Source organism: Grammomys surdaster, unplaced genomic scaffold (genome assembly GCF_004785775.1).
Source record: "Grammomys surdaster isolate TR1022 unplaced genomic scaffold, NIH_TR_1.0 125341, whole genome shotgun sequence".
In the NCBI taxonomy this organism is placed as follows: Eukaryota; Metazoa; Chordata; class Mammalia; order Rodentia; family Muridae; genus Grammomys; species Grammomys surdaster.
In genome coordinates, this window is record NW_021620215.1 from 474,728 (window position 1) to 487,149 (window position 12,422).

General features: G+C 48.8%; 1 protein-coding gene across 1 annotated transcript; it reads left to right on the forward strand.

The window, feature by feature from the left end:
• Nucleotides 1-3,184: 3,184 nt before the first annotated feature.
• On the forward strand, nt 3,185-12,147 carry Slamf8 (SLAM family member 8). Its single transcript, XM_028785741.1, has 5 exons — nt 3,185-3,350; nt 5,610-5,936; nt 9,260-9,565; nt 9,649-9,756; nt 11,410-12,147. The coding sequence occupies exons 1-5, from the start codon at nt 3,320-3,322 to the stop codon at nt 11,469-11,471; spliced, it is 834 nt and encodes a 277-aa protein (XP_028641574.1). The 5' UTR covers nt 3,185-3,319; the 3' UTR covers nt 11,472-12,147.
• Nucleotides 12,148-12,422: the final 275 nt, after the last annotated feature.

Below are 12,422 nucleotides of genomic sequence, written 5' to 3' on the forward strand. Positions count from 1 at the left end.
ACCTGCTCGCCCTTCCTGTAGCCAGTGGTAGAAGTGGGCTAATGGTGAAACCCAGACTATAACACATGGCAGATAAGGCGAAGTCTCCAGGCTCCGTATGCATAGACTCCTCCTGACTCCAGCTTCCCAGAAAGCCTCAGGGAGACAGGAGTGCCAGCCCCAGCAGCCAGCTGCTCCCTTAATTAAGGAATGCAGGGAGTGGCCCCTTTGAACTCACCTGCTAATTTACTCTAGCACATTCCCCCCTGTGGCTGGGTAATTAATGTGGTGTGAACCAGTGATTAGCAGTTCTAGAGAGAACCTGCCTGCCTCAAGACTTAACCCTTCCCAGCACCTGGGATGAAGCACCTCCTTCAGTCTGCCTTTCTCCAGCTGTCACGCAGCAGGAGGGAAATTCTCCCCTTTGGGGAAGTAGAATATTTTTCAAGCCTTACCCAATCTCCCCTTCTCCCTGCCAGCTTCACAGAGAGAACTGTTAGAGGACCACTGGGGTCAACTGTGTCCTCCAAAGGAATTAAGGATCTGGTCCACTTTGTCACACTTTTACATCCCACAAAGTTCACCCTCCAGAATCACCCCATGCAATCTGGCAGATGCTTCCAGGACATCACGTCTTAGAAGGTCTGCCTTTGGCAGCACACAGGACGTAACAGTGAAAGAGACCTGCTACATGCCATCATGGGGCTTCCAATCTGGATAAGATTGAGAGCAAGGACCCACTCAACATCAAACATGCTTCTGTCCTCTCCTCTGCCGCCTTCCTTTTCCTGTCTCTGGCCTTTCCTGTCTCTTGCAGACATAGTTAACATTTAAGTCTCACTTTGGAGCAGATCCATGGTAAACCCAGCTTCATGGTGTTCACTGTAAGCACTAGGAGGGAGATTCAGTTATTGATCCCATCCCTCAGGTGAGCACCCAGAAGCCAGAAGTTACTGTTCTCATGGCTTCACGGGCAAATTGGGATCCAAGACTTCCTCTAGTGATTGCATTCAAAACCACGACCCCCATCTGTTTTGTATTCTAAAGCTCATTCCAACGCCCACCCTTCAGCTAAGGTCTCCCCAGCCCTCCACCTAGGCTAGGCCAGGCCTTTGCCCACTGGCTCCCAGCATCCTGTGCACACTTCTAGCATTGTTCTTGCTACATTGATTGTTTAATTATTGGGTTGCACATCTCATCTCCTCCTCTAAACTTCAGAACTCCTTAAGGGCAAGGGATAAGCCTTTCATCTCTGTGTCCCTAGCATCTGGCACCTAAATAGATGCTCAATAAATGCTTGACGAATAGATGACAGAACTGACAAGAGAGCCATAGTCGTGTCCCCTCCCTTAGCTTTCCAGCTTACAGCCAGAAGCTCCCGAGGTCTGCTGGAACTTCTCCTCAGCAGATGTTTTACTCTCCTCTAGACATTTCCCTCCTAGTTCAGGCCCTTCTGTTTCTCAGACTACCTTCCTCTTCCTCTCCTAGGCTGCTCTGCCTCTAACCCCCTGCCTCCAAACAGTGCTTCTTATGTATTCCTGCAGGCCATCAGTGGCTGCTCACCACTGGAACAGTGCTCCTTAGAACTGAGATTCCTGGGCCTATCTCTACCCACTAAGCCAGCAACCCTGGGAACTCAAGTGTAGCCACTGTTCTCAAGAATAGCTGACCCCAGTGTCCAACCTGCATAATCAAACCCCAATCTCCCCTTCCACTCTTCCCACTCCTGCTTCAAAAGATGACTCCCTGACTGTCCCTCTCTGTTCCTGGAGCCCACTAGGTAATTTCCCACAGCTGGCTCTTCACATACTCTCTCTCTCTCCCTGTGTTCAAGGCCCACCAGAGCCTCTGGTGTCCCTTTTCTCTTCCTGTCTAAATCATGCTCAAATCTACCTTCTCAGGAAACAGTTCCCCACACAGATCCACAGACACCTTCTCTGGTGCCTCATGAATGCTAACTGCCTAGTGCAATGCTGACTGTACCCCGCTACACACACACACACACAGAGAAATGCCCATCTGCTAGCAGCCTTCACTTTTCCTGGCATGTCTGTTTCCACAGGCAGGGGATCTCTCCCTAACCCTTCCTACTCATCAGTTCCCATCCTATGTGTCTAATTCCTAATTCGGTGTTACCATGGTATCCATTTGACTCACAAGCTAAATACTATATAGGACAACACACAATGATTCACACTCAGGACATTTAGGACTCTTCCTTAAGGGTAGCATTTTAAAATGACTTCCCTGCTGGGGATAGGGGTACGCAGTGGTAGAACATTCCAGAAGCCTTTCATTCTCTCTCTAGTACTAAGGGAAGAGGGAGGAAAAAAGAGTAAGTAAAAGCAGAGAATAAGAGTAAGGAGGGACAGCCCATGCTCTCTGCACCTCTGTGACCCCTGTGACCCCAGCAAGCTTCCTAACATCACACTGGCTTTAAATTCTTCCACCACAAATACTTCCAACGGGGTGACAAGAAGATCAGCTCTGAGAATGGTCCTCAGCCTTACATAAAAGCAAAAGGGCTAGCCATGTCTGGTAGTCCTTCAATCACTTAACAGCTATTTATTAAATAGTTAGTGTGTCCAGCACAGAACCAAATACGAATGTTGCTATTCAATGGCCTGGAGAAACTGTGCAGCTATGACCAGCAACATGCCAAGGTTACAAGGAAGAGTAAGTACATGGGTACAATGGGCTTCTCACTACACTTGTAGGCAGGGACCCTTGAAGGACAGCCTGGCGGGTGCAGAGCCAGGCCAGGTATGCCTTCTAGGAAAGCCAATCCAATGTGTGCAGATGTCAAATCGGTGGTTCTAAAAAGGTAGTCTGGCTGAGATGGCCAGAGAGGAGAGCGGGTGTGAGCAGCCAAGAAGCTGGAAAGCCTCATGTGTTAAGCTCGGTATTTAGTCTTTATCCAGAGGGCAGCAGGAGAGTTTCAAAGACTTTTACTTTTGCAGCTCAGAGGACAGTGGCAGTGATGACGGTTAGACATGTCCATGGGCAGTGTTGGATGCAGAGAGGCCTGGTGACCATATGTAAGAAGTGCGTGGGTTGTGTGGATGTGCTTGTCACCATGCTCTGGCCAGTCATGTGCACAGAATGGAGGCTGACTTACAAGAACCAGCTCCTGAAAGCCTAGTGAGGCACAACAGGGCCTGCAGCCAACTTCCACTTTACCCGGGATGCTTTCACTTTCAAGACGTCTTGTTTTGAGTCAAGATTCCTCCTTCTGAACGTGGGACTTTCCAGCAGGACCACAGCTCCTTCCGTGGACTCATTTGGCCTAGGATGAATATCCTGGTGTGTTGAGGGACTCTTCCAAAGGAGGACGTCAGCCATGTGGTCCCTCTGGAGTCTTCTCTTTGAAGGTAAGTGGGGCAGATGGACAGCCTGTCCTCAGGGAGCTGAAAGCCTCTCCCCAGCTGCTAGGTAGCTTGCCTCTCAAACCCAAGCAAGCATCTAGGGGCGAAGAAAAAGTAAAATGTGGAGTGACCTAAAGCTGCATCTTTGGACAAAATAGGATGCGTCACCAGTGGCATCTGTATCTAGGAGACACCGCCTGTTCCGGGACTCAGAGCAGCTTGAAATATGGCAGTTTTGAGAAAAGGTTGGGTGCTGGGGTGGTGGGGATTCTACAGTCCAGGGAAAAGAGAGGAGGGTAGGGGAGAGGAGGGTCCCCTACGGTCTGAGGAGTGTTTCCAGCAGCCTGTAGGGATGCTGAGGTCACTCTCGGTATCCTGTACAAGGAAAGATGGACGTCGAATGAAAAAGTGAGGTGACAGCAGTTTAAGTGTGGTCCCTGTAGGCTTGAGGATGGCTGATAGTAAGCTGGTGTTGGAGTCTCCAAACACAAGGTGACCCCCTCCATCACTCTGATGGCTGAGTTTCACACTTTGATCAACAAATAGCCAACATGAAATGGGGTTCATAGACACGGTTCCCCCAAAACACTGTTGTATACTTCAGGCCTAAACAAGAACTTGCAACATTCTCAGACCTTAGGTCATTTTTAAAGGGGTTCTTACTGGCAAATGAGAATGATACAGTGGGGCTGATATGGCTCCTTGTCTTACTTAGAGGAGGAAGGGGAAATGCTGAAGGTCGAACTGCTGATTTGTCGGCAGAGCCGGGAGATGACAGAACCTCAGTCTTAAGGGACAGCCAGTGTTAATACTGAATCTGTGTCCTTCAGGATAGAGATGTCTGGGCCCAGAGAAAGTAAGGATGAGAACCAGAGCTGTGGTCAGCAGAGTGGCCGTCTACAGCAGGTCTCAGGTCCCAGCTGCCAGCACTTAGATATATTATGTATCAGCCTTTACCCTGTCCTGCATCCAGAAGCCGTCTCTGGTTCCAGGCTCAGGGTCAGCCCTTAGCAAATTCAGTGCAATTTACTGAGCTAGAGGAAAACTGTAGGTATAAAAATAAAGACATTTTCTCTTGACCTGAATGAGTTCAAGGGCCTGGTGAGAGATTCTGATTCAGAAACAAGACACTACTAATAGGACAGGGTGCTGATCTCTGGTCACTGTGGGAAAACAGAGAGAATGTAGCCTTGCAGTGAGCAATGGGAGAAGTTAGAGGTGACAGTGATGCTTCCAGAATAAGCACACATGAATAAGACAGAAAAGGAGTCAAGAGGGCAGCTCGAACAGGATTGTCTTCCTCATACTTCAAGCTCAAAACAGTCCTCAAAAAAACATCAGCACCTTGCTATCTCACCTCCTGTCTGTCTCTTTCCCTGTTTCAGATGACAAATGACAATATCCAATGGGTCCCAAAGACCTGGGAGCACCCTTCACTCTCAAACCTAATCTAATACCAGAGTTTGCTAACTACAGTATTACTCTCTCTGTCTCTCCACCCCACCCCCACCCCCCACACCCGGTGGTTCCGTTCCTTTGTTCAAGTTTCCACCACCATTATCTTGAATTCATAAAGTAGTCTCAGCCTTTCCAGCACCTCCAGTGTGGTGCCCATGCTTCCTCCTGTGACCATCTCTGGCGTGCTTTTCATCGTGTCACTTTCTCTCTCAAAACTTACATGCAACTGCACGCATGCACTCACGCATGCACGCACGCATGCACGCGCCTGTACACACTGTTGTTTAAAGGAGTAAAGAGCTCAGAATCCAGCGCTCCTTCATGGTACAGTGGGGTCCCACCAACTCTCGGTGTCCTTTCCTCCTCACTTCTCCTGGCAGAACCACTTTCATTTCCCCAAGCTCCCCATCTTACACCCTCCTCCAGCTCGGCTCCCTCGGCCTCGGCCTGTAGCGCTTCTCCATTCCCATCCCAGTAGCCACTGCTTAGTCTGTCCTCTTCCTACTCCTCCTTTAGGATGCTTCTTCTGAGGCCACTCTAGGCTGGGTGAGGACCCCTATTAACCTACTGTTGAGACACTTTTTCTCACCATGATACTTAATTTGCTTTAGTGGCTGGCTTGAGGTCTGGTTTCTCCATGTGCAGAGACCTGATTCTCTTCCTGTTTTGTTCCCCGATCCGTGGGATACTCTACTACATCCTCAGCTCTGTGCAGCTGCCTTGTGGTGAAGGGCCCTAATTCAATTCTGAGCCACTCAGCCATTTGGCAGGAGTGGCAGATTCACTAGGGGTTTTTTGTTCTTACAGCACTCCTTCCTGTCATGGTTATCAGTGTCCAAGTGCTAAGCAAGGTGGGGGACTCCAGGCTACTGGTGGCTGAGTGTCCTCCAGGCTTCCAAGTGCGTGAGGCTATCTGGAGATCTCTGTGGCCATCAGAGGAGCTCCTGGCCACATTTTTCCGGGGTTCCTTGGAGACTCTGTACCACTCTCGTTTCCTGGGCCGAGTCCAGCTATATGACAACCTCAGCCTGGAGCTTGGGCCCCTGAAAACTGGAGATAGTGGCAATTTCTCTGTGCTGATGGTGGATACAGGGGGTCAAACCTGGACCCAAACCCTGCATCTCAAGGTGTACGGTAAGTGTGCCCAACAGTGTTCTCTGACTCTCTTCTCCTGCAAGCTACCAGGCAAGCATCTGGAACCATGGGAGCTGGGGAGGACAAGGTTCCAGAAAGACCTGGCCTTTGATCACGTTGCTAAGTCAGGGAACAGCTGCTCCCCAGAAGTCACATCTAAAAAAAGCTCCTCACACACTTCCCAGGTGAGCACCTCTCAAAGCTGCTGGCTTCACCGGCACACCAACCCTACCTGTACCCCGTTCATTCTTTCTTTGACTCAGCAGGCTGAGAAATGACGCTTAGCCTCTGACCTTCGCCTTTTCCCCCAGCTGTACAGTGAGCCACGCACAGTACCCGTAAGGCTGTAGCACAGGGGACTATAGAACAGAGTATGGCCTGCCTATTCATTATAATGTGTCATCATAGATTACAAGTGATACTAAAAAAGAAAAGGGAGAAATGTGGCATGTGACATAATTAGTCTTTATTTACAAGTTAAATTCAACTTAAACTATAATTAACTATAGAATTTTTGACCCATATTTCTGTTTTGTTTTGATTTCTGTTGTTCTACAATTAGTGCTAAAGATTCCAAACCAGGGCCTTGTACACACTAAGAAAAATTCTGCCAGAGATCTAGAATTCCCACAGCCTTATTTTTCTTAAAAGATCTTTTAGCTGGGTATGGTTGACATATGCCTGTAATTCTAGCACTTGGGAGTCTGAGGCAGGAAGATTGCTTCGGGTTCAAAGCCAACCTGAGCTACATTACTTGAGAGCTAACGATAGTCACTATTTTTATTTCTTAGGGTCCATGGGGTGGGCTTTGCTCCACTAAACCGGCATCACTTGCACAGCTGCATATATCTCTGCAGTGGAAGTGGCTGAACTGAATAAGGATGGGCTGCATGCTGTCTCCTCTCACTCCTCCTCCCCTTCCTTCTCCCCCTCCCCCCCTTCCTCCTCCCCTTCCTTCCCCCCTTTCTCTTTTCCCTCCTCTTCTCCCTTCCCTTTCTCCCCCTCCTCTTCTCTCTCCCCCTCCTCTCCTCCTCCCTTCCTTCTCCCCCTCCTCGTCTTCCTCCCCTTCTCCCTTTCCCCTCCTCTTCTTTCTCCCCCTCCTTTCCCTCCTCCTCTCCCTCCCTTCTCCCTCCCTTCTCCTTCCTCCTCCTCCCCTCCCTCTCCACTCTCCTTCCCCTCCTCCCCCTCCCCCTCCTTTTTCACTCATTTCTGCTTTCCCAGGCCTCTTAACTCCCATTCACCTCCTCTGCCTAACAGCTTGTGACACAAATGTGTGTGGCCCCACACCAGTATTTCAGTACAAACTCAGACATGTGGAAGGTTACAGAGAGTCCAAACTTAAGAACAGAAAGTGGGGATAGCAGCCAGAATAAGGATACAGGAGAGAAGGGCACTATAAACTGGGAAGGATTCTCGAAGCCCCAGAGATGGCTATTGTACCTGCCCTTGGGTGAGCCGTTCAGGATGCTGATGCACAATTAGAGGGTGAGCTTCCAGAGATGTGAAGGCCTGGAGCAAGTTGTACATGTTAGCAGCCAGAATGCTGGCTGGCTTTCAGCACTGCTTAGCCCCCATCCCAGTGCCCTTGCACAGTGAGTAACCTCCACAGCCACGAAGGCCCTGGGGCCTTGCCTGCTCCTGTCTCAGCTGCCGCGCGTGTGAAACAAGGACAGTGAGTGTGGTAATGCATGCAGCACCCACACCACTAAGCCCTAAACTGCCTTGTTCTCAGGATCTGAATTACAGATTTTAAGGAAATTGCTGTTTTATTGCTTCCAAATACATAGCGTGATTAGAACTAATTGCAGGAAGCTGCCAGGCAGCCGTCCTTAGGAGTTCGGTTTTGACAATAGATAAGAATGATTTGAATTAGCGGATCGGTTACCAGAAATGTCGATGGGTGTTTCTACTGCGCCTGATGGTGTTTGGAGGCAGCTTGTCCTCTTAAGTGGTGTAAATATCCCCCTGTAATCTCTGTTTATACTATTAGTATACCCAGCAAATCATGTCTTTTTTTTCATATCACAAATCCCACCAGATTGAGCTGGCGTTAATGAGGCTTTGCTCGGCTTGACTTTGGAATGCTGTCAGAGGCTCGGCCCTCCCGTCGTCACTGTAATGCTCTCCCACTGGCCTCATTGCTAGAGACCCAGGGATTTGCTCATCAATCTATACAGGATTGAGGGGCCACGGCTTAGGATGCCAGCACACTAATTTGTTCAGCAGCCTAGGTATCAAGCACCAATTTGCCAGCACTAGGCAGCCAAGATATGGCAAGAACAAGACAGAGACCCTCCCCCAGGCTCCTCATCACAGCATTTTATGCCCTTGCTATTATCTTTATATTCATCGTCATGTCTGTCGCCTTCACCAAACCATAAGCTCCCAAAGTGCAGGAATGTGTGCTCTTACCTGAACTAATAAATACTTGTCATCCCTTGTTGAGTGACCGGCACACTGTGAAGGAAGTGCTACAAAAAAAGACAGGAACAGGGCGCCTAGAGAGTCCTGAATCACACCTGAACTGTCAGGGAAGGTATCACGGTCAAGGCATAAGGCAATGTGTCCAAGGGGGAGGTGTCTTTTTTTTCATTAATTAATTTATTTATCCATTTTACACTCTGATCTCAGCCCCTCCTCTCCTCCCAGTCCTTCCCCTAGATCCCCACCCCTTCTCCTCTGAGAAGGAAGAACCCTACCTCTCCCTCCGGGTACCAATCTACTCTGGCACACCAAGTTACTACAGGACTGGGCACATCCTCTCTCACTGAGGCCAGACAAGGCAGCCCAGTTAGAGGACCGGGATCCACAGGCAGGCAGCAGAGGCAGGGACAGCCGTGGGTGGGAATTCTTAAAGGATGCATAAGAGATGTCCATGTGGGCAAGAAGGGAAAGGATGAAGCCTTGGTGGAGTGGCACACCCCTGCAATCGCAGCATTCTGTAAGTAGAGGCAGGAGGATTCTGAGTATGAGAACAACCCAGAATACAGACTGAGAACTTCTCTCCAAAAGAGGATGCAGAGAGCACTTATGAGCACAGATGAGCCACACAGAGGCATGGAAGGCACGAAGCAGTACCTTATGTTTGGGAGAACTGCAAACCAATGGACTAGGCAAGGAAGACCAGCAGAGAGGAGGTTGACATGGATCACCTCATAAAAGGCTCTGGATACCAAGCTAAAGAATCAGCAGAGGGGAGCTAAATGAGAATAAAGTCCAAGAGAGGCATCTAACCATGTATAGAACTCAGACTGAACTGACGACTCTCCCCAACATCCTCAATAATCCTCAGTAACCCACTCCTCTCCGCTGCTCCCCCACAGATGCAGTACCCAAGCCTGAGGTCCAAGTGTTCACTACTGCAACAGAGGAGACTCAACCCCTCAATACCTGTCAGGTCTTCTTGTCCTGCTGGGCCCCCAACATCAGTGACATAACCTACAGCTGGCGACGGGAGGGGACAATGGACTTTAGCAGGGAACTGCACAGCCTTTCCTCAGATGGTCAGGTGATAAGTGTCTCATTGGGACTGGGGGACAAGAATGTGGCTTTTACCTGCATCGTCTCCAACCCTGTCAGCTGGGATATGACCACAGTCACCCCCTGGGAAAGCTGCTATCATGAGGCAGGTATGCCAAGAACCAGTAGGCAATGTTTGAGGGATCATGGTGCTGCATCAGGCCTGTCTCTGACTCTACCTTCCATGTCGCAGCCTCCGGGAAGACATCCTACAAGGATGTGCTACTGGTAGTAGTGCCAATCACACTGTTCCTGATTCTGGCTGGTCTCTTTGGGGCATGGCATCATGGCCTCTGCTCAGGTAGGAGTCTTATACGTTGGAAAGGGGGATTGGGAATGCTGGGAAGGAGCTGGGCTGCTCCTCCCTAGATTCACAGGCCTGCCTCTTCACGTCTCTTGTTGCACGCACGCCTCAGCCCTCTCCAACCAGACCGAACAACTTTAATCATCTTCTATAATTCTTCGAATGAGCTGCTCCCTCACAGGCATTCCCCTCAGGCCTGTGCGCATTATATTCTCTCTGCCTAGAGCACACTTGCTGTGCCTTCACCTCTCCATTCCACCCTCTCTTGCTGAGTCTTCAAAGTAAGTATGTTCCAGGAAGTCTTCCCTAACCCCTCTACTTCCCTACCTTCAGTCTGAGTAATATCCTTCCTTTAATCACCTTCAATCACTCTGTCCCAAAGACTAATTACCTGTTGGCTCCTGCTGACTTCTGAGCCTTCCAAAGACAAAGGCTGGGTCCCTAGGGGACATACCCAACAGGTCCTTGAGCATCAGTGGCTCCTGGAACAAGAATGGCCTTGGTGAAGTTATTGAGGAAAGGTATAGATGAATCTTACTCACTTCTTGCCAACTACTCTTGAGAAAGGAAATCTCAAGAGAAGCCCCACCTACCCCAACCCTGGACAATGGCTGATAACAGCCACTTCCACAGAAGAGTGGGGAGAAAAATCTTGTCAGACTAGATTCTAGGCTCTATACACAGATTAGCCCCACATATTCCCGATGCCCCAAACCTTGTCCCTGAAGGAGCATCTCAGCTGATACAGGCTTCATGGTTGTTTTCATGCTGAGCTTGCTGGTTTCATTGTTATTTGTGTCCTGAAAGACCAATGTCTTGTAATGTGATTAGGAACTGGGTCTAGGAGTGACAGGTACTTGTATATTCTTCTCAAGGGACAGGAAAGATGGGGTGGGATGGACAACTGAGAGTGTACCCTATTTAGGGGTCCTGTCTGCTAGAAAGAGGGTCTTTCCTAGACCCTTCGTTCCTCAAAATTTGTGGTAAGAAGGTAGAAGCCTAGAAAAAGAACATCTTTTAAAACCCATTTTATTGAGATATAAATCATACATTGTACAGTTCACCTAGTTAAGGTGTGCAATTTAATGGCTTTAAGTTAATTTGGAGCTTAACCTCCAACCCACAACCAACTTTAGAACATCTCTATCACTTTTCCCACCAAAATAATACCATGACCAGTCAGTCAACATTCCCCCACCCTCCGGTGCTTCCCTCAGCCCTAGACAACCACGTATCTACCTTCTTTGTCTATTCTGGACACTTCACATGAATGGAATCCCACTCTGAGGTGCTTTGTGATAGACTCCTTTACTTACCCTAATATTTTAAAGGCCCATAAAAGAATGGCTGTGGCTACCTGGGAGAATGGAAAACTCTACACAACGTGTCCAGAGGCTTGCCCTAGCTCTGCCGCATGCCTTCTTGTCCTTTAACAAGGCACATCATGGCACTAACTCATCCATGGATGCAGGTAGTGTGCACACAGTAAGAAGAAAGTCCTGTTCTTAACAAACATCTCCTCTTCTAGGGTTTTAGGACATAAAAAGGGGTGATTGGGTTCAGGACATTTAGTGTTCAGAGGCTGGAGGCCAGGCCAAGTGTGCCAAGACTCCAAACACTGGAGGACTAACTCTCTGATCTCCTCATCAGGGAAGAGGAAGGATGCTTGCACTGACAGAGCGCTTTCAGAGACAGAGAATGCCGTCGTATAGAGGATGTCATGAGGGACAACATAAGCTGGTGCTTGGACCATGATGAGATACCCTGCCCATCCACATGATGCTCCACACCTGGACACCTCCAGGATCCTCATAACTTCCACAAGTCAGTCTGCCTCTAATGGACAACCCAAGAAGGCCACCATCCTGGAACAACATCACCTTGGCCCAAACTATCTCCCTTCTCCATCCTGTTTATGCATGCTGGATTCTCTCTGGGCAAAGTAGACTAATAGGATGCTTCCTTAAGAATACTGGACTTTCTCTAGGCTCCACAGGGACATTGATTATCCAAGGCATCCATTTGTCTACCACTGTACATAAGGTCTTGCCCAACAGCCACCAAGGGACTTCCTCCAGGCCAGGACTTGGGCTCGAAGAGAGATCAGATGTTTGAACTAACATGGAAGTTGAGATAACCATTGCCAATCCCAACCCCAGCCCCCAGAGACTTGTGTTCAAGATATTATCATCAGAAAAGTCACAGAACAGGGAAAGATGGAGGGCACGGCTTTCTCTTTCTGGCCGAAGGACTTTAATATCATCTGAGTTCAAGGGCCCTCGAGGTAAATTGAGATTACAGATGTTGAGAGATAGCTAACATGCCATGTTGGGATCGAAGTCATTTTTCTGGTAGCACCATATTAATAGACATCTTCGTTGACTTTAATTCTCATGTCTCCTGCATATTTGGGGTGGTGTTTCAGACTCTCTCCGTGTGTTCTACATGGTTGCTAGAAAAAAATTACAAAGAATTTGACCCAACCAGCAGGAAATTCTTCTACAACTTCAAGAGAAACAGCTAAGTTCAGGATAAATCTGTCTTCCTGAAACTGGAAGACTGAAGAGCCCTAAAAAGCTACATGGGGGGCTGGAGAGATGGCTCAATGATTAAGAGAACTGCCTTCTCTTCCAGAGGTCCCGAATTCAATTCCCAGCAACCAC